The 26,717-nt window shown below is 44.7% G+C and overlaps 1 protein-coding gene across 3 annotated transcripts in view; it reads left to right on the top strand.

The window, feature by feature from the left end:
• The window catches only part of lacc1 (laccase (multicopper oxidoreductase) domain containing 1), a 62,661-nt gene that overhangs the window by 7,007 nt on the left and 28,937 nt on the right, over positions 1 to 26,717 (top strand). Inside the window, exons 3-7 of one of the 3 annotated variants that reach the window (XM_078231950.1) lie at positions 3,505 to 3,683; positions 8,998 to 9,163; positions 11,615 to 11,840; positions 12,040 to 12,239; positions 12,335 to 12,714. In XM_078231950.1, coding sequence (XP_078088076.1) covers positions 3,505 to 3,683; positions 8,998 to 9,163; positions 11,615 to 11,840; positions 12,040 to 12,214 — 746 coding nt within the window. In that variant the 3' untranslated portion in view covers positions 12,215 to 12,239; positions 12,335 to 12,714. Of the gene's footprint in view, positions 1 to 3,504; positions 3,684 to 8,997; positions 9,164 to 11,614; positions 11,841 to 12,039; positions 12,240 to 12,334; positions 12,715 to 26,717 lie in introns of those variants that run through there. The other 2 variants (XM_078231953.1, XM_078231952.1) reach the window with 2 other exon arrangements.

Here is a 26,717-nt window from a genome sequence, read left to right as displayed (position 1 = left end):
TTTCTAGAAGTATCTTGAAACTTATATAATTGTGATCACTATTCCCAAAATGGTCCCCCACTGAGACATCAATCACCTGTCCAGGCTCGCTTCCCAGAACCAGGTCTAAGATAGCCCCTTTCTGAGTTGGACTATCTACATATTGTCTCAAGAAGCTCTCCTGGACACACTGAACAAACCCTGCCCCATCCAAGCCCCTGGCATGAAAGGAACCCTAGTCTATGTTGAGGAAGTTAAAATCATCCATCACAACAACCCTGTTGTTTTTACATCTTCCCATAATCTGCTGACATATCAGTTCCTCCACTTCATACTGGCTGTTGGGAGGTCTGTAGTACAACCCCAACAGTGTGATTGCACCGTTCCTGTTCCTGAGTTCTACCCAATGGCCTCCCTGCATGATCCCATCAAGGTGTCCTCCATCTGTGTAGCTGTGACATTCTCCCTAATCTGTAAAGCAACACCCCCATCTCTTTTGTCACCTTCTCTATCTCGCCTGAAGCATCTAAATCCTGCAATGCTAAGCTGCCAGTCCTGTCCTTCTTTCATCCAAGTCTCCATAATTGCCACAACATCATAGTTCCATGTAATAGTCCAAGCTTTAAGTTCATCCGCCTTACCTGCCATACTCCTCGCGTTAAAGCAAACACACCTCAGACCATCTGTCATGTTTTGCACACTCTTCCTGGGTTTTATTTCTGTTAGCCTTACTGGACCCATTCACTGAGTTCTCCACTGTCTCTGTATTCTGTACTGTGGCCCTTCTTGATTTTTTGTCTTTGGTTTGTCTGCCTTCCACTTTTCCCCTTATTGCCTTTTGTTTCTGTCTCCACTTTATTTCCCTCCGACTTCCTGCATCGGCTCCCACCCCCCTGCCACATTAGTTTAAACTCTCCCCAACAGCGCGAGCAAACACTCCCCCAGGACATTGGTTCCAGTCCTGCTCAGGTGCAGACCATCCAATTTGTACTGGTCTCACCTCCCCCAGAACCGGTTCCAGTGTCCCTGGAATTTGAATCCCTCCCTCTTGCACCATCCCTCAAGCCACATATTCATCTTAGCTATCCTGACATTCCTACTCTGACTAGCACATAACACTGGTGGCAATCCTGAGGACCTTTTGAGGTCCGACTTTATAGTTTAACTCCTTAAATTCAGCTTGTAGGACCTCATCTCGCTTTTTACCTGTATCTATGGTGCCTATATGCACCATGACAGCTGGCTGTTCATCCTCCCCTCCAGAATGCCCTGCAGCCGCTCCAAGACATTCTTGACCCTTGCACCATGCAGGCAACATACCATCCTGGAGTCATGTTTGCGTCCACAGAAACACCTGTCTATTCCTCTTACAATTGAATCCCCTATCACTATAGCTCTGCCACTCTTTTTCCTGATGTGGAGATGCCCGCGTTGGACTGGGGTAAACACAGTAAGAAGTTTAACAACACCAGGTTAAAGTCCAACAGGTTTATTTGGTAGCAAAAGCCACACAAGCTTTCGGAGCTCTAAGCCCCTTCTTCAGGTGAGTGGGAATTCTGTTCACAAACAGAGCTTATAAAGACACAGACTCAATTTACATGAATAATGATTGGAATGCGAATACTTACAACTAATCAAGTCTTTAAGAAACAAAACAATGTGAATGGAGAGAGCATCAAGACAGGCTAAAAAGATGTGTGTTGTCTCCAGACAAGATAGCCAGTGAAACTCTGCAGGTCCACGCAACTGTGGGAGTTACAAATAGTGTGACATGAACCCAATATCCCGGTTGAGGCCGTCCTCGTGTGTGCGGAACTTGGCTATCAGTTTCTACTCAGCGACTCTGCGCTGTCGTGTGTCGCGAAGGCCGCGACACGGTACATACTCTTGCAATTCGGCCAACGTTGTCTACCTGATACGATGCAAGAAAGGATGTCCCGAGGCATGGTACATTGGGGAAACTATGCAGACGCTGCGACAACGGATGAATGAACACCGCTCGACAATCACCAGGCAAGACTTCTCTTCCTGTTGGGGAGCACTTCAGCGGTCACGGGCATTCGGCCTCTGATATTCGGGTAAGCGTTCTCCAAGGCGGCCTTCGCGACACACGACAGCGCAGAGTCGCTGAGCAGAAACTGATAGCCAAGTTCCGCACACACGAGGACGGCCTCAACCGGGATATTGGGTTCATGTCACACTATTTGTAACTCCCACAGTTGCGTGGACCTGCAGAGTTTCACTGGCTATCTTGTCTGGAGACAATACACATCTTTTTAGCCTGTCTTGATGCTCTCTCCATTCACATTGTTTTGTTTCTTAAAGACTTGATTAGTTGTAAGTATTCGCATTCCAACCATTATTCATGTAAATTGAGTCTGTGTCTTTATAAGCTCTGTTTGTGAACAGAATTCCCACTCACCTGAAGAAGGGGCTTAGAGCTCCGAAAGCTTGTGTGGCTTTTGCTACCAAATAAACCTGTTGGACTTTAACCTGGTGTTGTTAAACTTCTTACTCTTTTTCCTGCCCTCCTGTGCAGCAGAGTCAGCCACAGTGCCATGAACCTGGCTGCTGCCACTTTGCCCTGGTGAGCCATCTCCCCCAACAGTATCCAAAATGGTTTATCTGTTTTAGAGGGAGATGACCACAGGGGACCCCTGCACTGCCTTCCTGCTCTTCCTCTGTCTGGTGGTCACCCATTCCCTATCTCCCTCAGTAATATTTATCTGTGATGTGACCAACTCACTAAACATACTATCCACGTCTTCCTCCACATTGTGGATGATCCAAAGTGAATCCATCCGCAACTCAGAGCCATCAAGCAGTCTAACAGGAGCTGCAGTTGGACACACTTCTTGCATGTGGAGGGGGCCAGGGACACCGGAAGGGTCCCTGAATTCCCACTTCACACAGGAGGAGCATGACACGGGTCTGGGATCTCCTGCCATGACTTAACCCTTCACTTATAACAACAACTACAATGCAAGAGAGAAAAAAAGGGGAAAAAAACTAGTTGCCAATCACTTACCTGCTGGCTGTGATGTCACGGTTCAATTTCTTTCTACCTCTCACTTGCCCTCAAGTCTCCCTTGCAGCTCCACCTCTCCACTCCTCCTGAAGATAAGCACCAATTCCCCTCAGCACTGAATTCCCACTCAGCTCCAAATTTCCGATACCCTCACTCTGGCTGAATCTCACTCCTGCTGCAGTCTCTCTCCCACTGGCGTGTGCAAGCTCACATTAATGAGCTCACGCAAGACAGTTAATGAAACAGACACAGCACCATCTCTCTATCAGACACACAACCACCAACTCACATACCAACACTGCATTAATCTCAGATGCTGGCATAGAATCAAAATTTGCATGTGCTGAGATTCAGGCCTTGATGCTCCTTATCTAGGACAGGGGGCAACAATAATTTGCCAGTTGGCCACACACAAGTCCCCCAAATCTTAAGTTTTAAAGTGATGACTATGTTCAGGCATATATATCTTACTTCTAAAGCTTGTTTTAATTCAACAGATTTGTTTCTTCATGGCTTTACTACCAGAACAGGTGGTATATCCTATTTACCAGGCCTCAATTCCTTAAACCTCTTCAGTAGCAGAAAACGTAGAGACCCAAAGGCCGTGGTTACAGAGAACATCCGTCGGTTGAGTGCAAGTGCAGGATTTGACCCAAAAACCTTCTACCTCGCAAAGGTGAAACTTTCATATTTGCATTTGACAATTACTGTTGTGAAAGTTATCAAGCAGTGGAGTCTCATAATATTTAATGAAGAGGAAAAATGTTCAAGCACAGTGGAGATGTTCAGCTGCAGTGGGGGTGGAAAATCAGCAATAACAGATTATACACCCCAACTAATTTTCCACTGACTTCATTGGGACAATGTTCCCAATCTGGGTGATTCTTCAGACACTCCTGGTGGTAATGGATGTGCAAGGACAGCAACTTGTATTCATATAATGACATTAAATGTAGTAAAACATCCCAACATACTTCACAAGAATGTCACCAAACATAATTTGACACAAAGCCACAGGACACGTATCCAAAAGCTTGGCCAAAGGAGTAGGTATACAGTGTCTTTTTAAAGGAGAAAAGAGGCTGAGGGAGAGAATTTGGTGACATGCAAGAAGCTAGAATTACATGCTTCATAGCATGATAGCTCCCTTAAACAAAAATGGTTTATGCTGATCACTATTTTTGGAATTTCAAGAATATACAGTGCCTAAAACGCATTGGGGGGGGGGGGGGGGGGGGTCTAAATTTGCGCGTGCCGGATACCCGGCACAATTCTGACAACATACAACAACACAGCTTGAGGACCAAACTAAATTAGTCCTTGGGCCTCATCACAATAATTCAGGGCACCAATCTAGTGTCTTGACGCGATTTGCCGATTGGAACTTTACCAGTTGCACCCTGCTAAAGTTTGAGTTAGGGCGGGAACAGCTGAGATGAGGGACCAGCCTGCAGATATCACTTAAAACCAGAAAAAATACGCCTACTCTGTCCAGCTTTAAGGTACTGCCACGTCATTGTGGCTCAGTTGGTAGCAGTCTTGACTCTGAGTCAAAACCAAGGCCCGGTGCACATCCATCTACACCGGTATTGAGGGAGTGCTATCCTTTCAGAGGTGCAGCCTTTAGGAGACTTTAAACCTAGGCCCCATCTGCTGTTTCAGGTGGATATAAAAGATCCCCCATGGGACTATTTTGAAGATGAGCAGGGGAGTGCTCCCTGGGGTCCTGGCCAATTTTTGTCCCTCAATCAGCATCACAAAAAAACAGATTATCTGGTCATTATCACATTGCTGTTTGTGCAAATTTGCTGTGCACAAATTAGCTCCCACATTTCCTACATTATAACAATGACTAAAGAACAAAGAACAGTACAGCATAGGAAACAGGCCCTTCGGCCCTCCAAGCCTTAGAAACCCTACAGCGCAGAAAGAGGCCATTCAGCCCATCAAGTCTGCACCGAACACAATCCCACCCAGGCCCTACCCCCATATACCTACATATTTACCCACTAATCCCTCTAACCTACGCATCCCAGGACACTAAAGGCAATTTGTTTAGCTTGGCCAATCAACCTAACCTGCACATCTTTGGACTGTGGGAGGAAACCGGAGCACCCGGAGGAAACCCACGCAGGAACGAGGAGAATGTGCAAACTCCACACAGACAGTGACCCAAGCCGGGAATCGAACCCGGGTCCCTGGAGCTGTGAAGCAGCAGTGCTAACCACTGTGCTACCGTGCCGCCCTTGGTCCAACTAGACCAATCGTTTGTATCCCTCCATTCCCAGGCTGCTCATGTGACTATCCAGGTAAGTCTTAAACGATGTCAGCGTGCCTGCCTCCACCACCCTACTTGGCAGCGCATTCCAGGCCCCCACCACCCTCTGTGTAAAAAACATCCCTCTAATATCTGAGTTATACTTCGCCCCTCTCACCTTGAGCCCATGACCCCTCGTGAACGTCACTTCTGATCTGGGAAAAAGCTTCCCACCGTTCACCCTATCTATCCCCTTCATAATCTTGTACACCTCTATTAGATCTCCCCTCATTCTCCGTCTTTCCAGGGAGAACAAGCCCAGTTTACCCAATCTCTCCTCATAGCTAGGACCCTCCATACCAGGCAACATCCTGGTAAACCTTCTCTGCACTCTCTCTAATGCCTCCACGTCCTTCTGGTAGTGCGGCGACCAGAACTGGACGCAGTACTCCAAATGTGGCCTAACCAGCGTTCTATACAGCTGCATCATCAGACTCCAGCTTTTATACTCTATACCCCATCCTATAAAGGCAAGCATACCATATGCCTTCTTCACCACCTTCTCCACCTGTGTTGCCACCTTCAAGGATTTGTGGACTTGCACACCTAGGTCCCTCTGTGTTTCTATACTCCTGATGACTCTGCCATTTATTGTATAACTCCTCCCTACATTATTTCTTCCAAAATGCATCACTTCGCATTTATCCGGATTAAACTCCATCTGCCACCTCTCCGCCCAATTTTCCAGCCTATCTATATCCTGCTGTATTGCCCGACAATGCTCTTCGCTATCCGCAAGTCCAGCCATCTTCGTGTCATCCGCAAACTTGCTGATTACACCAGTTACACCTTCTTCCAAATGATTTATATATATCACAAATAGCAGAGGTCCCACTACAGAGCCCTGCGGAACACCACTGGTCACAGACCTCCAGCCGGAAAAAGACCCTTCGACCACTACCCTCTGTCTCCTATGGCCAAGCCAGTTCTCCATCCATCTAGCCACTTCTCCTTGTATCCCATGAGCCTTAACCTTCTTAACCAACCTGCCATGTGGGACTTTGTCAAATGCCTTACTGAAATCCATATAGACGACATCCACGGCCCTTCCTTCATCAACCGTTTTTGTCACTTCCTCAAAAAACTCCACCAAATTTGTAAGGCACGACCTCCCTCTTACAAAACCATGCTGTGTGTCACTAATGAGATTGTTCCGTTCTAAATGCACATACATCCTGTCTAAGAATCCTCTCCAACAACTTCCCTATCACGGACGTCAAGCTCATCGGCCTATAATTTCCTGGGTTATCCCTGCTACCCTTCTTAAACAACGGGACCACATTCGCTATCCTCCAATCCTCAGGGACCTCACCCGTGTCCAAAGAAGCGACAAAGATTTCCGTCAGAGGCCCAGCAATTTCATCTCTCGTCTCCCTGAGCAGTCGAGGATAGATGCCATCAGGCCCTGGGGCTTTGTCAGTTTTAATGTTCCCTAAAAAACCTAACACTTCCTCTCTTGTAATGGAGATTTTCTCTAACGGGTCAACACCTCCCTCCGAGACACTCCCGGTTAACACGCCCCTCTCCTTCGTGAATACCGATGCAAAGTATTCATTTAGGATCTCCCCTATTCCCTTGGGTTCTAAGCATAATTCCCCTCCTTTGTCCCTGAGAGGTCCGATTTTCTCCCTGACAACTCTTTTGTTCTTAACGTATAAATAGAATGCCTTAGGATTCTCCTTAATCCTGCCTGCCAAGAACATCTCGTGACCTCTTTTTGCCCTTCTAACTCCCCGTTTGAGTTCTTTCCTACTCTCTCTGTATTCCTCCAGAGCTCCATCTGTTTTCTGTTGCCTGGACTCAATGTACACCTCCCTTTTCATTTTAATCAGATCCTCAATTTCCCTGGTTATCCACGGCTCTCGAATCCTACCTTTCCTTTTTACAGGCACATGCCTATCCTGCAGCCTTATCAATAATTCCTTAAAAGACTCCCACATGCCAGACGCGGACTTACCCTCAAACATCCTCTCCCAATCAACATCCACCAATTCCTGCCTAATCCGGCTATAGTTAGCCTTCCCCCACTTTAGCACCCTGCCCGTAGGACAGCACTCATCCTTGTCCATTACTATCCTAAAGTTAACAGAGTTGTGGTCACTATTTGCCACATGTTCCCCTACCGAAACTTTGACGACCTGACCGGGCTCATTTCCCAGAACTAGGTCCAGTATAGCCCCCTCTCTAGTCGGGCTATCTACATACTGTTCCAAAGAACCTTCCAGTACGCATTTTACAAATTCCTCCCTGTCCGGACCCCCAGCTCTAAGCACTTTCCAGTCTGTGCCAGGGAAATTAAAGTCCCCCACTACAACAACCCTATGTTTTCTGCACCTATCCAGAATCTCCTGACATATCCACTCCTCCACTTCCCGTGGGCTGTTGGGTGGTCTGTAGTACACCCCCAGCATAGTGACTGCACCCTTCCTGTTTCTGAGTTCCACCCACAGCGACTCAGTACATGACCCCTCTAAGTTGTCTACCCTCTGCACTGCGGTAATATGCTCCTTAACTAATATTGCTACTCCCCCACCTTTTTTAGCTCCTCCTCTGTCTCGCCTAAAACTCTTATACCCCGGAATATTCAGCTGCCAGTCCTGTCCTTTTAACCAAGTTTCCGTCACCGCAACCACATCCAAATTCCGCATAAGCATTAAGGCCCTAAGTTCGTCTGTTTTACCCGTTACGCTCCTCGCATTGAAGCAGATGCACTCCAGACCTCCAGGCCCACTCAGGTCATCCTCTTCCAGAGTGCTCCTCTTCTTAGCTAGCCTTGCCCTGGCCCCCAGCTCAACCCCAGCCTCAGTATTTACGGACCTACTGTTTTGTTCCCCACCCCACTGCCACACTAGTTTAAATCCTGCCGAAACATCCTAGCAAAACTCCCAGCCAGGATATTTGCTCCCTTCCAGTTAAGGTGTAACCCATCCTTTCTGTACAGTTGCCATCCTGACTTGAAGATTTCCCAGTTATCTATGAATTTAAAACCCTCCCTCTTGCACCAGTCCTTTAGCCATGCGTTCAACTGTAGAATCTCCCTGTTCCGAGCCTCACTTGCACTAGACACCGGGAGCAGTCCAGAGATTGCTACCCTGGAGGCCTTACTTTTTAGCCTAGCACCCAACTCCCTGAATTTCTCTCGTATGACCCCCCTGCTCTTCCTACCTACATCATTTTCACCAATGTGTATAATCACATCCGTTTGTGACTAAACTTCAAAATGTACTTCATTGACTGGTTGGTGGTCAGCTATTCTTGACTATTCCAAACTAATCTAACGACCTGGAATTAAAATGGCGTCTGTACACCAATGTTGCCTAAAATAAAGAGCTCGACCAGTTTCTCTGGTTTGAATGCCCATGCAGATCAGGCACTGTCAGCCTCACTGAAACAAATAATCACTTTTTCACAGGTGTGAGTAAAATAATTAATCTACATAATATCAGAAGGACCCAGTAAGTGATTTGTACCATTATATTGAAGTTAAATCGGCTGTTTCCCCATCACTGGGGCATTGTAACTGTGATAGTCACTCTTCAATGTAAATATATATTTTGAGATCCAACTGAAATCTCAACAGCTGCACCAGACTGTTGTTTGAAGTTTGGTGTTGTAAACGTACTGTGAGCTGTTACTTACAGTGTATTTATTACCTTTACTCACTTGGTAATAGGTAAACCATGGAAACACTGTCTGGACTTTGGGGAATCCGGAGCCTGAATACTATGATGGAATTGTGACAAATTGGAAAGGCATTACCATAGCAGCGCCAGGAGCAGACTGCATTCCTCTACTGTTTGCTGATCCTGTCCAACAAGTATGTGGAGTAGCTCATTCAGGTACTGATAAGCTTTAAATCCCATGTCCTACTTTAACTGATTCCAATCTCAAGTGCTGGACCCCGTCTGGCACACTTACATGTCAGAAGTCAGACTTGTCACTCTTTCATCATTCCCATCTAATGTCTAACCTAATATCTCTCTGAGGATACACTGTCATTGGGATGAAAAATTGGCTGCTGTTGATATTCCCCAGTTCTTGAATGATTGGTTCTATTAATTATTTATTTACAGAAGGTAGCTGGATGTACGGGAGCTTTCACTGCATTTATGCCTTGTGCTTCACAGTTGGAAAAAACAGCTCTAAGCATAGTTTTCAACAATAATCTTCTTATCAAGGGTTGCCCAATAAAGCACCTTCACCTGATAGTACAGGATAGCTGCTTCAATGAACTGTCACTTGGCAAAAGTCCTCATCGCACATAAATGTGTATCACCACAGTGCATGTAGTCTTTATCAAGTGCATAGACCATAGTACCTCTCAACCCTGTATTAATTTTAAACCATCCAAACTGATTTTTTTGTAGCTATCATTCCAGCTCGAACCAATAGGACACACTTTTTGTTGGGTTTCTTTTCAATGCTAGTTTTGAAATAATAGTCTTGCGTTAGAGCATGTTAGAAACCTAGGCACAAGGTGTGCAGGTTAGGTGGTTGGGCCATGCTAAATTGACCCTAAGTGTCAGGGGAATTAGAAGGGTAAATACATGGGGTTACAGGACTGGGTGGGATTGTTGTCAGTGCAAGTTTGATGGGCTGAATGGCCTCCTTCTGCACTGTAGGGATTCTATGATTCTAGTAGGCCATTCAGCCCCTCGAGTGCCTGGCATTCAATTAGATCACAGCTGTGTCTGCGTCCCATCTGCTGCTTTGATTCTGTAATCTTGACAATCATTGCTTCTCAATAATTTTATCAGTCTCAGTTTTGAAATTGTCAATTGACTCCCCAGCCTCAAAAGTGAGGCAGAGTCCAGACTTCCACCAACCTTTTTGCAAAGAACTGCTTCCAAACTTCACTCCTTAATGGCTTTATATTTTAAATTTAAGGTCATGTGTTCTTGTTCTGGATTCTCCACCCCCTCCCCATCAGAGGAAATAATTTATCTCTGTCTAATCTGTCATCATCTTAAACACTGCAGTTAATTATTCCTTAATCTACCGTGTTAAAGAGAGTACAATCTTAGTTGATACAATCTATTCATCAAATATAACTCTAGCCTCTCTGTCATTCTGGTGAATTCATGCTACAACCCCTTCAAGGCCAATATATCCTTCCCGAGGTGTGATAACAATACTGAATGCAGTACTCTAATTGGGGGTCTAAGCATTTGCTCTGTACAACTGTAATACAACTTCAGAACCCCTTAAGATGAAGACCAACATTCCTTTAGCCTTTTAAATTATTTTTTGTATCTGTCTATTAGTTTTTAGTGTTGTCTACACTTGGAAGCCTGTTTGGCTCCTCCACAATTCCTATCCTCACCCCATTTAGAATACTCTGAACTTCTCTTAGATCCACACTGAACTCTATTTGTTCACTCACTTTTTATCAATGGCCCTTTGCAACCTTTTGTTCCCACTTGTATCCCTCCCTGAGCTCACTGTGGGTGTACTTACACCTCAGGGACTACAGCGGTTCAGGAAGGCAGCTCACCACCACCTTCTGAAGGGCAGCTAGGGATGGACAATAAATGCTGGCCTAGCCAGTGATGCCTACATCACGTAAATGAATGAATAGAAGTCACAGTCTCTCCTAACTAGATGTAGTTCTACAAAGAGATATGGCCCTCTGTTCCTTCATCTAATATTGATAAATGTAGTGAAATGCTGAAGCTCCAGTAAGGACACCTGAATTTGTGCCTGGAAGATAAAATTCCTCAACAGTGAAAGATGAGAACCTTTTCTAGTGAAAATGTATTTTTAAAAGCTAATCTGAAGAAGAGTGCAACACTTTACAGCTGACAGAGATAATGGCCTGAATCTTACCACTGTTTCACATCGGCAGGATTTTCCCATCCTACTGCAGTGAACAGAGATTTGTCTGGCCAAATTCTCCGACTTCGCTGCAACTGGAGCATGGTGTCAATGGCAGGTAAAGTCACGCCCAATGTTTTCATAGATGGAGTCGAAACAGAAAGATGATTTTATGTAACACATTCACTGCCCCACCTGCCACGGAATCAGAGCAGGCGAGGGGCAGACAACAGAAATGTCCGTTGACCTCGGATGGGAATTTCCGATCCCACTCAAGCAGGGCCGTAAAATCCTGCCTAAAATGTCTTCATGGATGGTTAAATACTACCTGGTGAATTTTTGTGAACATTCCCCTCCAATCCCATTCCCCCACCACCCTCCAATCCTCCTCTCCATTCTCATTCCCTCCCCCACACTCCAATCACCTCCCTGGCATTTGCTCTGAACTGGCACGGTGTTTGCTCATCCCTCTTCAGGCTGGAAAGGTACGCTGGCAGGAGTTGCTATGGCTACCGTGAACGTGATGATGACTGAATTTGAGTGCAGTGCAAGCGATATCCTGGTGGTGATGGGCCCTTGTGTGGGCCCATGTTGTTTCGTACTTCCCCAAGACACAGCCAAAGAGTTTATGAAGATCAACACCAGCTGTGTGAAAGGGATCAACTCTCCCCATCCATCTATTGACCTTCGACGAGCAACAAGGTAAATGTAGAAACTGCAATTCGTTGTAACTGCAACTTCTAAAATAGAAACACACAGATCTTTGTAAGAGTTTTTTTCTGATTTTGTTGCTTAATCTAAGATGAGAAATATATATATAAAATATTTAATATAGCTATTTTAAAAATGATGGATGCAGAAAGGAAGCATTGTACAAAACGTTGAACTTTCCCTTCCTCAGAGTTTTACTGGAACATGGAGGGATTCTCTCTGAAAACATAAGTGATGATTCCACAAGCAGTAAACGTGGGGAAGTGACTCTTTGCACAGTCTGCCATCCGCACATGTTCTTTTCATACAAACGGGATGGAAGCAACTTTGGAACACAAGTTGGATTTATCTCTGTCAGTGACTAGCCATAAACCTCCCATCCCAAATCAGGTAATTAATTTATTTTGCTACAGACAGACAAACAGTTATGAGATGCATCATTTTAAATTGTTGTCCAAGACTGAAAGCGGAGGTTTGTCTTTCAGAAGTCATGTTATGGAATGGATGGGTGTGCAGCAGGGCCCCCTTCTGGTCACTACCCTGCACCGCAACACTCTCCACTGACTTCAGAAGGAACACACAATATCCTTGTGGCCTACGAGAAACATTCTTTCACACAAAGAATCTGCTGTAAATTGACTTACTGAATTATATTTATAAGACAAATTCACATTTTTGCAGAAATGTTAACATATACAAAAGAAGAAAGAAAGATATCGATTTTGTATCGTGTCTTTCGAGCCCTCAGGCTGTCCAAAAACACTTCACGGCCAAGTATTTCTGAAGTGTAGTCAGTGTTGTAATGGACTCTAACACAGGCATCCTGACAGTAAAGGAACCCAAAACAATAAACATCATACTTATCTGCTGTGCCTCAATGTAGGTACATAAAGAAGATCCATTACCTTCATGCACATATCCCTATCATCTGTTCTAATGAGCAGGTTTGTACAACAGGAAGGCAATGAGATTTTATAATTTATTTTTAATTACCCCCACCACCCACCCAATCCCACTCCCCCAACCTGGTGGAGACCAAATTAAAATTGAAGGGGTGAGAATCAGATCAGATTGCAGTTGTCCCAAGATCAGGTCCCACTCAAAATTTATTAAGCTATATGCCATCGTATCACATTTAGTGATTTTTACCTGTTTGCCTCAAAGATAAAATTTGAACCAGAAGAGGATTCACTCCCAGAGCACACAAGGTATTTGAAAATGTTGATTTAGGTCTATTAACCGGGATCAGACAAAATAGACAATTCATCTGGGTTTCTTGCACACTGTATCTGTTTGGTACCGTTTTCCAGAGAGTTTCACATCTGTATTGATGAATTTGTTTCATTCTTTGGCCTTAGCTATCTGGACACAATGGTTGTCACTTCTCCCACACCAAAGTGAGAGGTGGTGGTTTAATTACCAATGTAATGAGCCTCACCCTGACCAAGTGGGGGGAGGGATAACTCTGTTTCTCTCTCCACAGATGCTGTCTGACTTGCTGAGACTTACCAGCACCTTCTTGTTTTTAATTCAGATCCCCAGCATCCACAGTACTTTGTTTTTATATAAAGGTTAAGCATTTGGCTCTCTCAGTGTGGATGTGTTTCTCTTCTCTCACGCTCTCAAGTCCATTGAAAGAGATTTGAGCTGTGAGGGATAATGAATATCCTAGCTGTGATACAAGCATATATGTCCTTAACGAGACAGGCTCATGCTGCCCCCCCCCCCCCCCCCCCCAAAATCAGGAACCACTAACCCTCACAGTGAGTTTAACCTGTTAACAGAGATAAAGGGGCATTGTTAGATGGTATATTTCCATGTATATTAGGAGGAGCAATATTAGAAACATAGAAAAACTACAGCACAAAACAGGCCCTTTGGCCCCACAAGTTGTGCCAAACATACCCCTACCTTTTTAGGCCTACCTCTAACCCTCCATCCTATTAAGTCCCATGTACTCATCCAGGAGTCTCTTAAAAGACCCTATTGAGTTTGCCTCCACCACCACTGACGGCAGCCGATTCCACTTGCCCACCACCCTCTGTGTGAAAAGCTTCCCCCTAACATCTCCCCTGTACCTACCCCCCAGCACCTTAAACCTGTGTCCTCTCGTAGCAGCCCTTTCCACCTTGGAAAAAAGCCTCTGAGAGTCCACCCGATCTATGCCTCTCAACATCTTATATACCTCTATTAGGTCTCCTCTCATCCTACGTCTCTCCAAGGAGAAAAGACCGAGCTCCCTCAGTCTATCCTCATAAGGCATGCCACTCAATCCAGGCAACATCCTTGTAAATCTCCTCTGCACCCTTTCAATCTTTTCCACATCCTTCCTGTAATAAGGCGACCAGAACTGAGCACAGTACTCCAAGTGGGGTCTGACGAGGGTCTTATATAGCTGCGTCATTATCCCCGGACTCCTAAACTCAATCCCTTGATTGATAAAGGCCAGCACACCATATGCCTTCTTAACCACCTCCTCCACCTGCGGGGCCGATTTTAGAGTCCTATGGACCCAGACCCCAAGGTCCTTCTGATCCTCTACAGTACTAAGAGTCTTTCCCTTTATATTGTACTCCTTCATCCCATTTGACCTGCCAAAATGGACCACTACGCATTTATCTGGGTTGAAGTCCATCTGCCACTTCTCCGCCCAGTCTTGCATCCTATCTATGTCCCTCTGTAACTTCTGACATCCCTCCAGACTATCCACAACCCCACCAACCTTCGTGTCGTCGGCAAACTTACCAACCCATCCCTCCACTTCCTCATCCAGGTCACTTATGAAAATGACAAACAGCAAGGGTCCCAGAACAGATCCCTGGGGCACACCACTGGTGACCGATCTCCAATTAGAAAAAGACCCATCTATACCCACTCTCTGCCTCCTTTGGGCAAGCCAGTTCTGGATCCACAGGGCAGCAGCCCCTTGGATCCCATGCCCTCTCACTTTTTCTAGAAGCCTTGCATGGGGGACCTTATCGAACGCCTTGCTAAAATCCATATAAACCACATCTACCGCTACATATTGTCAGAAAACTATTCATTTTATTCATGTATTAAAAGTTAAATAAATCAGCTTGTATTTTTGCAGTTGCTCAAGGTTTCAAGGTGAACTTGAGCAAAATCAAATGTGGATGTTTTTCAATCTGTTTTCTAGAAGCCAGACATAAGGCATATTGTAAGTTCAACATACCCTCAGTGAAGCACCTTTATTGTTACAGGGTCATGTTATTGTATGCTTAGACACTGGGCAGTGAAAGGTTCTCTTGGTGACAGGAAGTGGATGTGACTGGTGGCTGTCAACCTGAGGGAATATCTAATGTAGACCTGAAACTTGTAATGCCGTGCAGCATCAGGAACTTATGTGTTGAAATAATAACAGTTTACATTTGTACCGTGCTTTCAACTCTTATGAGACTTTATAAGATGGGGATTCAGCGCCTATGCAGGAGCTAGGAGGTGGATTGGGTGGAATGACCAAACATGTGGTTGAAGAGATGTGTTGAGGAACGTTTGGAAGTGAGGTGATAGGGGTTAGGAAGGGAATTCTGGAGAAGTAACTGAATACTGCGTCAGTGATGGGGCAAAGAAAAGGGGAAACACACCGAAGGCCAAATTTGGAAGATTGAAAGGAGTGAGATGGAACGTAAGGATGGAAGAGTTTACACAGTAGGATGGAGGCGTTTATAAAATAAGGATTTTGAAATGGATGTTGGATGAGTATGTTGATGTGGATAGGGATGATAATTGAGACTGACTTGAAATTGGATGGAAATCAACCAATGGAGTTCTGAAATAACTTGGAGTTTAGGCAGAATAGAGCTTAGAAAGTCACCGAGGAGATCTTTGAAGAAGCCACATGTGGAAGTAAGAAAAATTATGGTGGAGGATTGAGGATATCAACAGTGTTGACACTGAGGTAAAACTGGAGATGTGCAACAGGAGAGACAAAGGTAGGAGACATCGATGATCAGCTGGATCCCAAGCAGGACACCAAAGTAGCACACAGGCTGAGCCAGGGGCCAGGAAAGGGGGGCAGAATGGGATTTGAAATGTGACGCTGTTGGCCAGAAAGAGAAAAGGCACTTTTGGGTTTGCAATACTGAGTTGGACAAAGTTCCAGCTCATGTACAATGTGATCAGACTTGAAGTTGGGCAGTGCTATATGAATGACAGCTTGAGGAAGAATAGGGTGGCACAGTGGTTAGCACTGCTGTCTCACAACGCCAGGGACCCGGGTTCAATTCCGGCCTCAGGCCACTGTCTGTGTGGAGTTTGCATATTCTCCCCCTATCTGCGTGGGTTTCCTCCGGGTGCTCTGGTTTCCTCCCACAGCCCAACGATGTGTGGGTTAGGTTGATTGGCCATACTAAATTGACCCTAGTGTCAGGGTGATTAGCAGAGTAAATATGTGGGGTTACGGGAATAGAGCCTGGGTGGGATTGTGGTTGGTGCAGACTCGATGGGCTGAATGGCCTCATTTTGCACTGTACGGATTTTATGAATTGTAACTCCAACATGGGAAGTATATTAAAGTCCATTTTAATACAATAAATTAAAGTATTTGATTAAGACGCAAGTTATTTGTCCCCCTGCCCCAGCCCACCTGCCTTCCGCATATCATGGGCCTGACTGTAGCCATCATTTTTAGTTCCTCCCTCGAAGTGTTCCTGTTTAGAACATAAGAACATAAGAAATAGGAGCAGGAGTAGGCCATCTAGCCCCTCAAGCCTGCTCCGCCATTCAATAAGATCATGGCTGATCTGATAGTGGGTTCAGTTCCACTTACCCACCTGCTCCCCATAACCCTTAATTCCCTTAATAGTTAAAAATCTATCTATCTGTGACTTAAATACATTTAACGAGGTAGCCTCTACTGCTTCATTGGGCAGAGAATTCCAAAGATTCACTACCCTCTGGGAGAAGAAGTTCCTCCTCAACTCTGTTCTAAATTGACTCCCCCAAATTTTGAGGCTATGCCCCCTAGTTCTTGTTTCCATTGTAAGTGGAAACAACCTCATTGCTTCTACCCTGTCTAGCCCCTTCATTATCTTATATGTCTCTATAAGATCTCCCCTCAACCTTCTAAACTCCAATGAGTACAGGCCCAGTCTACTCGATCTTTCCTCATAAGCTAACCCCCTCATCTCCGGAATCAACCTGGTGAACCTTCTCTGTACCCCCTCCAAAGCTAATATATCCTTTCTTAAATAAGGGGACCAAAATTGTACGCAGTACTCTAGGTGCGGCCTCACCAGTACCCTGTACAGTTACAGCATGACCTCCCTGCTTTTATACTCCATCCCTCTCGCGATAAAGGCCAACATTCCATTTGCCTTCTTGATTACCTGCTGCACCTGCAAACTGAGTTTTTATGATTCATGCACAAGGACCCCCAGGTCCCTCTGCACAGTAGCATGTTGTAATTTTTCACCGTTTAAATAATAGTCCATTTTACTATTATTCCTTCCAAAGTGGATAGCCTCACACTTACCAACGTTATACTCCATCTGCCAGATCCTTGCCCACTTAGCCTATCCAAATCTCTCTGCAGACTCTGTGTCCTCCATGCAATTTGCTTTCCCACTCATCTTTGTGTCATCCGCAAACTTTGTTACCCTACACTCGGTCCACTCCTCCAGATCGTCTATGTATATGGTAAATAGTTGAGGCCCTAGCACCGATCCCTGCGGCACGCCACTAGTCACTGATTGCCAACCGGAAAAGCACCCATTTATTCCGACTCTCTGCTTTCTGATAGATAGCCAATCCTCAATCCACGCTAACACTTTACCCCCAACTCCGTGTACCTTTATCTTATGCAGCAACCTTTTGTGAGGCACCTTATCGAATGCCTTCTGGAAATCTAAATACACCACATCCACTGGTTCCCCTCTGTCAACTGCACTCGTTATATCCTCAAAGAATACCAGTAAATTAGTCAAATATGACTTTCCCTTCATGAATCCATGCTGCGTCTGCTTGATTGAACCATTCTTTTCCAGGTGTCCTGCTATTTCTTCCTTAATGATAGATTCCAGCATTCTCCCAACTACGGATGTTAAGCTAACCGGCCTGTACTTACCTGCCTTTTGTCTACCTCCTTTTTTAAACAGTGGCGTTACATTAGCTGTTTTCCAATCAGCTGGCACCTCCCCAGAGTCCAGTGAATTTTGATAAATTACAACTAATGCATTTGCTATTACTTCTGCCGTTTCTTTTAGTACCCTGGGATGTATTCCATCCGGACCAGGGGACTTGTCTACCTTTAGTCCCATTAGCCTACCCAGCACTACCTCTTTAGTAATAGTGATCGTTTTAAGGTCCTCACCCCCTACAATCCCATGACCATCAATTATTGGTATGCTATTTGTGTCCTCCACTGTGAAGACCGACACAAAAAACTTGTTTAAGGCCTCGGCCATTTCCTCGTTTCCTATTATTAAATCCCCCTTCTCATCTTCTAAGGGACCAACATTTACTTTAGCCACTCTTTTCCGTTTTATATATTTGTAAAAACTTTTACTATCAGTTTTTATATTTTGTGCTAGTTTACTTTCATAATCTATCTTTCCTTTCTTTATTCCTTTCTTGGTGGTTCTTTGTTGTTTTTTAAAGCCTTCCCAATCTTCTAGTTCCCCACTAATTTTGGCCACTCTGTATGCATTCGTTTTTAATTTGATACTCCTTTATTTCCTTAGTTATCCTTGGCTGGTTATCCCTTTTCTTACATTCCTTCTTTTTCACTGGAATATATTTTTGCTGAGTACTGAGAAAAATCTCCTTAAAAATCCTCCACTGTTCCTCAACTGTCCCACCAATTAGTCTGTGTTCCCAGTCTGCATTAGCCAACTCTGCCCTCATCCTATTGTAATCCCCCTTGTTCAAGCAGAGGACACTGGTTTGGGACCCTACTTTCTCACCCTCCATCTGAATTTGAAATTCAGCCATATTGTGATCACTCATTCCAAGAGGATCCCTCACAAGGAGATCATTAATTTTACCTGTCTCATTACACAGGACCAGATCCAAGATAGCTTGCTCCCTCGTAGGTTCTGTAACATACTGTTCGAGGAAACTATCGCAACAGCATTCTAAGAACTCTTCCTCAAGTCCACCGCGTCCGACTTGAGTTGACCAATTAATATGGAGGTTAAAATCCCCCATGATTATTGCTGTTCTATTTTTACATGCATCTGTTGTTTGTTTGTTTATAGCCCGCCCCACCTTGAAGTTATTATTTGGGGGCCTATAGACTACGCCCACCAGTGACTTTTTCCCCTTACTATTCCTTATCTCCACCCACATTGATTCCACATTTTGCTCCTTAGAGCCTATATCGTCTGTCACTACCGCCCTGATGTTATCCTTAATTAACATAGCTACCCCACCTCCTTTTCCTTCCTGTCTATCCTTCTGAATTGTCTGATACCCCTGGATATTTAGTTCCCAGTCCTGGTCACCCTGCAACCATGTTTCTGTAATGGCCACTAGATCTTACCCATTTGTACTGATTTTGTGCCATCAACTCATTCACTTTGTTTCGAATGCTACGTGCATTCAGGTAAAGTGTCTTTATGTTAGTCTTTCTTACCTGGACCCGATTTGTTAGTGCATTCTTTTGTTTGCATGCTCTGTCCCTTCCTGTCACAGACTGGTTATTCTTCCCCAGACCATCTCCTTGCACTGTGTTGACCACCTCCCTTCTCATGCTTGTCACCTTTTTTACTCTGCCTGAGGTTAGATTCCTACCACCTTCTATACTCTCTGTTCTATTACGTGGTCTGGAAACTTTACTAACCTCTCCTGAGCCCTCGACTCCTTTAACTAGTTGAAAGTCCTCATCATTAACCTGCACTCCTACCCTCTCCTTTACCTTTGATTTTCTAATTCTCCATACAACTGAACCCTCCCCCCCCACTATTTAGTTTAAAGCTCTATCTACAGCCCTAGTTATACGATTCGCCAGGACTCTGGTCCCAGCATGATTCAGATGAATACCATCCCATCGGAACAGGTCCCCTCTTCCCCAATACTGGTGCCAATGTCCCATGAATTCAAACCCATTCCTCCCACACCAATCTTTGAGCCACGCATTTACCTCCTTAATCTTATTGACCATGTGCCAATTCACTCGTGGCTCAGGTAGTAATCCAGAGATTATTACCTTTTTGGTTCTGCTTTTAAATTTAGCTCCTAGCTTTTCATATTCCCTTAGCAGAACCTCTGTTCCTGTTCTACCTATGTCGTTGGTACATGGACCACGACAACTGGATTTTTACCCTCCCACTCCAAGTTCCTCTGCAGCCCAGATGAGATATACCGTGCCCGAGCACCAGGCAGGCAACACAACCTTCGGGATTCTCGATCCTGGTCACAGAGAACAGTGTCAGTGCCCCTAACTATACTATCCCCAATTACGACTACATTTCTTTTTTCTCCCCCCACTTGAATGGCTCCCTGTACCACGGTGCTGTGGTCAGTTTGCTCATCCTCCCTGCAGTACCCGTTCCCGTCCACACAGGGAGCAAGAGTCTCAAACCTGTTGGACAGGTTCAGGGACTAAGGCTCCTGGAACTCTACCTCCTGGATCCCGCTACTTGCCTCACTCGCAGCCACACCCTCTTGTCCCTGACCACTGGCTGAATTCAAGTTAGTTAGTCTAAGGGGTGTGACTGCCTCCTGAAACAGTGTCCAGGTAACTCTCCCCCTCCCTGCTGTGTCGCAGTGTCCGAAGCTCAGAATCCAGCTCATCAACCTGAGCCGGAGTTCATCAAACAACCAACACTTACTGCAGACATGCTCACTGGGAACCACAGTGGGGTCCACCAGCTCCCACATCATGCAGGAACAACACATCACCTGACCCTCCATCCTTATTTTATTTGCTTTGTTTTTTAAGTTTCTAAAAACTGAGAACTAAACCTACCCTGCCTCCCCCGTTTCCACCTGAGCCCATTGAGCCAAAGCCCTTCAGCCCTCACTCTGCTACCTGCTCACTCCGCTGCCCGCTAACGACGCTGCCCGCTGGATAGTGCGGCCTACTTTTTAAACCTCCCGTGCACTTTTTAAAAAAAATTCCTTCCCAGGTCACCCCGCGGCTGGCCTACTTCCGTTTTTCACTTAAACTAGGAAAAAAATAAGAAACCCTGCAAAAAAGAAAGGGGAAAAAAAGCCAATCCCTTACCCTTTTTACTCCAGCCACAAATCGCTCCTCTCCGCCTTGCTCCAGTCGAACAGTGAGTTTCCCTGTCATACATGTGTTTTTTTGTTATTAAATCCTTGCTTTCCATGGTGAAGTTGTCGTTATTATTGGTGTGGAGGATTTACCCACTGCCAACACCTGACCAAAAGGATAACTTCCCCTTGTCTTGGTCTGACTGACTGAATAGCACCGGCTGCAGTGACTGAGCTCATCATCAAAGTGACTCAGGGGCATCTCTCCTCTGGCCCCAGTAACAGCATAAAAGCTCTCCTCATCCCAGGGAGGCTGTACAGAGCTGAGTCAGTTGTTGCAGTACCAAATGTAGCCCAGCACAAGATCACCTCTTGCCTGAGGCTCCAAAGGTGACTGTGTTTCTAAGCCTCAGGGTCATTCAAAATTGCAACAGGTTAGCAACAATTTCAGAGCACTGTTGCACCAAAAAGCTGATGGGTACATCCATTGCGAAGCTCAAACAGGTACAACCACTTCACAGTGGAGGAGACAAAGCCAAAAGAAAGCTGTGGCAAGTGGATCACAAAACATTTGTCAGAATTACTTTCATGCCACTCTATTGTTGTCCAATAAGTCTGACTAACAGAATCAAGTCCTTGATACACTTACCTACCTTGACAAAAAATACTTTGCATTATGCCAGGCTTTGGATGCTAAATGTTTTTGCTAAAAAGAGGATTTAGAAGTAGTGTTTATGAGAGCAAATTAAGAAATGAAAAGTTTAGCAAAGCAATGAGTATAAGGATAATGTTCTTCTATCAGTCTCTAATTGTGATCAGTTGAATAAAAACATTAATTCAATGGGGTCTGAATAACTCACAACCTCTCCACACTGTTGTTTTTGTTCTCATCCATTCAGCGCACATCTGCTGGGGTTCTTTAATAGCCCCAGAAGATGCTCCAATTGTGATTTATAAACCCCACCATGAAGTAACTTACTAACTTCACAGTTCAATATGAAATTACATCTGTAACTTATCCAACATTACATAGTAGTGTAGTAGTATGCACAAAAATGTTTTGTGTATATAGGTTTCGAACAAAACAACAGCAACTTTCATTTATATAGCATCTTTAATATAGCAAAAGCATTTCAAGGCCTTTTATATAAGTGTTATCAAACAAAATATGACACCAGACTGCATATAGAGGCGTTAGGAGAGGTGAAATCATCTTTAAGGAGTATTTTAAAGGAGTCCACAGAATCCCTACAGTGCAGAAAGAGGCCATCCACCCCATCGAATCTGCAGGGACTCTCCAAAAGAGCATCTTCTCCCCTCCCCAAGGCCCTCCCCTCCGCCCAATCCCCCTAAATCCACACATTTACTATGGCTAACCCACCTAACTTAAAAGTTAAAGTTTATTTATTAGTCACAAATAGGCTTACATTCACACTGCAATGAAGTTACTGTGAAAATCCTCTAGTCGCCACACTCTTGCGCCTGTTCGGATACATTGAGGGAGAATTTCACATGGCCAATTCACCTAACCTGCACATCTTTGGTCCCTAAGGAGCAATTTAGCATGTACAATCCACCTAACCTGCATAGCTTTGGACTGTGGGAGGAAACCGGATCAAACGTGAGGAGAACATAACTCCACACAGACAGGCACTCAAGGCCGGACTCAAACCTGGGTTGTTGGCACTGAGAGGCAGCAGTCTAACCATGGTGCTGCTTGAGAGTGGTGGAAAGTCTTGAGAGGGATTTCCAGAGTTTAGAGCCCCTACAGTTGAGGTAAATCTACCAATGGTGGAGCAATGAAAATCAGAAATGCTTAAGAGGCCAGAATTGGAGAGTTGTAGGAATGGAGGAGATTAGAAAGATAGGGAGGTGTGAAGCCATGGACAAAGTTGAAATCAAGGAATTGACATTGCTTAACTGAGAGCTAATGTAGGTTATGGGGAACAGAACTTGGTGTATTTAAGAGCACGGACAACAGAAGTTTGGATGACAGTTTACAGAGGGTGCAAGGTGGAAGAGAGACAGGAGACCATTGAAATAGTTCAGAGGTAAGAAAGGCATGGATGAGGGATTCAATTGAAGAAGGGGTGGAGGTAGGTGATGTTACTGAGGTGGAGTGGATGTGAGATGGAAGCTCATCTCAGGGTCAGATATGATCCAAGGTTGCAATCTTTCTGGTTCAGTCTCAAGATAGCGGCCAGGGAGAGGAATGGGGTTGGTGGCAGGCGAACTGAGTTTGTGGTGGGGACTGAAGGGAATGGGATTAGCCTTCCAAATACTGTGCTGAGTTGAAATAAATTTCGACTCTTCCCATACTGGATTTCGAACAAGCTGTGTGACTAATGTGGGGCAGTGGAGGGTTCAAGAGAAATGGTGTTGAGATGGATTTTGGATCAGCATACGAATGTTTATTGATGAAGTTGGCGAGGAACAGCATATAGGCGAGAAGTAGGAGGGAGTCAAGGATTGATCCTCTGGGGACACCAGAGGTAATAGTGTAGGAAGGAGCTTTTATCTGTTTTGAGACTGCATTAGAGTCTACACAAAAAAGATCAAAAGCTAACTGCCTGATAGGTTACTCACATGCTGCAGCGTTCCAAGGCAGCAGGAGAATTTCCTGTCCTTATAGGGCATTTAAAATTCACCAAAATCCCAGAACAAACAGGTGGGAGCTTTGCATCAATGTCTTGTCCGATGGATGGAACATGACTGCAACTGGTATTCCTAGTTCATGTCCAAACCAAGTAATAAGCTAACTCTGCTTTGTTACTCTGTTCAGACAAGATCAGGTGCAGAATCAACAGCATGGCCAGAACATGAAAGAGTTTCCATTGGAGAGGGTAATGGTAAATTACCATAATCATGGTCATTGTGAGGCAGTTATTCATAAAGTCAAGAAATATAGAAATATATAGCACGGATCAGACCATTCAGCCCACGTTAGGAACATCGGAAATAGAACTGAGAGTAGGCTATCCAGCTCTTCAAGCCTGCTCCACCGTTCAACTGATTTTCTATCTCAATGCCATTTTCCCGCACTATCCCATATCCCTTGAGATCTTTAATATTTAAAAATCTGTCAATCCCTTACCTGAACGTACTCTGACTGAGCCTCCAGGGCCCTCTAAGATTGAGAATTCCGATGATTCACCATCTTTTGAGTGAAAAGATTCTTCCTCATCTCAGTTCTTATTCTGAGACTGTGTCCCCTGGTTCATGGCTGTGTCAGGCAGAAAGCAGCTATCCAACCTAGTCACAGTTTCCAGCTCTTGGTCCTTAGCCCTATAGGTTACGGCACTTCATGTAAATATCCAAGTGTTTTTTTAAATGCAAGCAGTGTTTCTGCCTCTACCACTATGTGTGAAATTGAAAAATATGTAAATTCTCTAATGAAGATGTTCTGATTAATATATTGGGCTGATTTTGAGCCCGCATTATTTGACAGCATAAACAGCAACACAGACCCAAATCTTGCGCAAGTTGGGAAACAAGATTCCCGGCCAGGGTTGGCGGGGGGTGTTGGAAGGACATGTCCAGGCTGCGTCCTGGCACTGCCCCTGACCATTGAGCAGGGTCACAATGCCAAGAGAGGACACCCCCCCCCCCCCCCCCCCCCCCAGGAGCACCATTGCTGGGGTTCCCCTTGTGTGTGGTTGAGTGGGGCACTCCAATGCCTGGGCGGGGGGGAGGGGGGGGGTCCCATATCCATTGGGGATTGGGGTCCCATATCCATTGGGGATTGGGGAGAGGTACTTCTTAGAGTAGGCACCCTTTAAAGATGACACCCCAATCTCTTTGGAGCCAGGACGACGGCGTAAGGCAGTCACCCAGAATTTCTGTGCACAGAATGCCAGAGAATCTGGAGAGAAAACTCGACTGTGCAACTCGAGAGCTACACACTGGTTTTCTCCCTAGAACTGACACTGACAAATTAAAACATTGGTAGTATTGCTTAGAGTTAAGGTCTGAACTGTATAATGACTGAATGTACTATTTACAGCTACAAAGGAGCTTAAGGTTTAAGTATAAAGAAAGGGCACTTTCCACAGAGAGCTGCTGTTTTCCACTTTGGCACCAAAAGCAAACCAAATATATTGGTCAGTAGTCAATGTGAAGATGGAGCCATTGAGACTGGGGTTAGATAGCCAGGCTTCAGGTAGGCAAGGGATCAAGTAGCCAGGTCACACGTAGGAAGGACGATGTGCAGGACTGCACATAGGCATACCTCGGAGGGTATAAAAGTAGAGACCTCAAGGCACATGGACAAACAGCATCACAGGAGAAGTCAGAGAAGACATCGAAGGGAACCAAAGACACCATCATCTGTGTCCAGACAGCTTCGAGGAGCAAGGCTCAAAAGTAACTTGTCTGATATTGCCTATTATTAAGTATTTTTCTTCAATCACTTAATAAATTCTGTTAATTTGTTCATCACCATCTGTCGCCTTGTTGTCTTGTCCCAAGAACTCAGTTAATGTCAAATGACCTTACAACACTTTCAGGCAGTGAATGTTAGATCTTCACCATCAACTGGATGAAAAGATTTGTCTTTAACTCCTTCCTAATCCTCTACCAATCACTTATGTCCTCGGTTCCTTGACCGCTCTGCTGAAGGAAAGAAGTCCTTCTTGTCCACTTTATCTAGGTACCTCATAATTTTATACACCTCAATTAGATGTCCCCTTAGGCTCCTGTGTTCCAAAGAAATCACTAGTGGATATCAATGACTGGGCAATATATCAGAAAAACTATACTGATACTGCACAAGTTTTGTACTGAGGGCAGTTCTTGAGGATGGCGTGCAATTTTGGTCACCTTCAAAAATAACGTGGACGGAACACAAAAGATGGAACAGAGAAAGGTTACCAGAATGATTCCAGTCCTTAGGAAACCGAGTCTTATTAGAAGACTCCAGTTTATGCTGGAGAAAAGCATGAGAAGAGATACAATACAAATCTTTATAGCAGTGAAGTTGCAGCAGTGAAAGATCATCCCAAAATTTCCTGAAATGATTAAATTGCTGACAAGCTTTGAAAGTTAGGTTGCTCTGTGCCTCGGTCTTCCAGTAAGAAATCTACAAAACAAATTTGAACATGCCCCTGCACCTTTTGTAAGAGCCTAAAGTACTGCCTGTTCAGCCAATTCACAATAACTTTTAGAGGTTGAAGCTATGATAATTAACTTCACTGTTTTGATGAAGGACATGGCAGAGTGGAATGAAAATCTTTATTAATTGTCTCCATAAACTTAATTGCTCTGAGGAGAACAATTTTGGCTTCTCTAGTACCCCCACATAACCAAAGTACCTCTTCCCTGGTACCACTCTAGTAAATTTCTTATGCACACGTTCCAAGGCCTTGACATCTTTTCCACAGTACGGAGCTCAGAGTAGGAGATAATACTCCAACTGAGGTCTAACCATAAATTCAGTCTAATTAAACTGATATTTGTACCATATTAATCCCTGTATTTGATCATTTATTCCACAAAGCAACCCCTTGCCTAGCTGGGAGCAAATTAGTAAGTTAACTTGCTGTGTGTCTTGCTTTTGTTGTCTCGTTAAGTAACCTACCTCATCCTTTTTTTTACATGCTCTTCAACATTGAAGAAAGGAATATTTACAGTGTTACGAATCATGAATTTTAAGTTCCTTAATAAAAACAGAAAAGTGCTGGAAAATCTCAGAGG

Source organism: Mustelus asterias, chromosome 17, assembly GCF_964213995.1.
Source record: "Mustelus asterias chromosome 17, sMusAst1.hap1.1, whole genome shotgun sequence".
Classification (NCBI taxonomy): domain Eukaryota; kingdom Metazoa; phylum Chordata; class Chondrichthyes; order Carcharhiniformes; family Triakidae; genus Mustelus; species Mustelus asterias.
The sequence above is the reverse complement of the archived record's forward strand: the minus strand, read 5'-3'. Positions and strand labels throughout refer to the sequence as shown.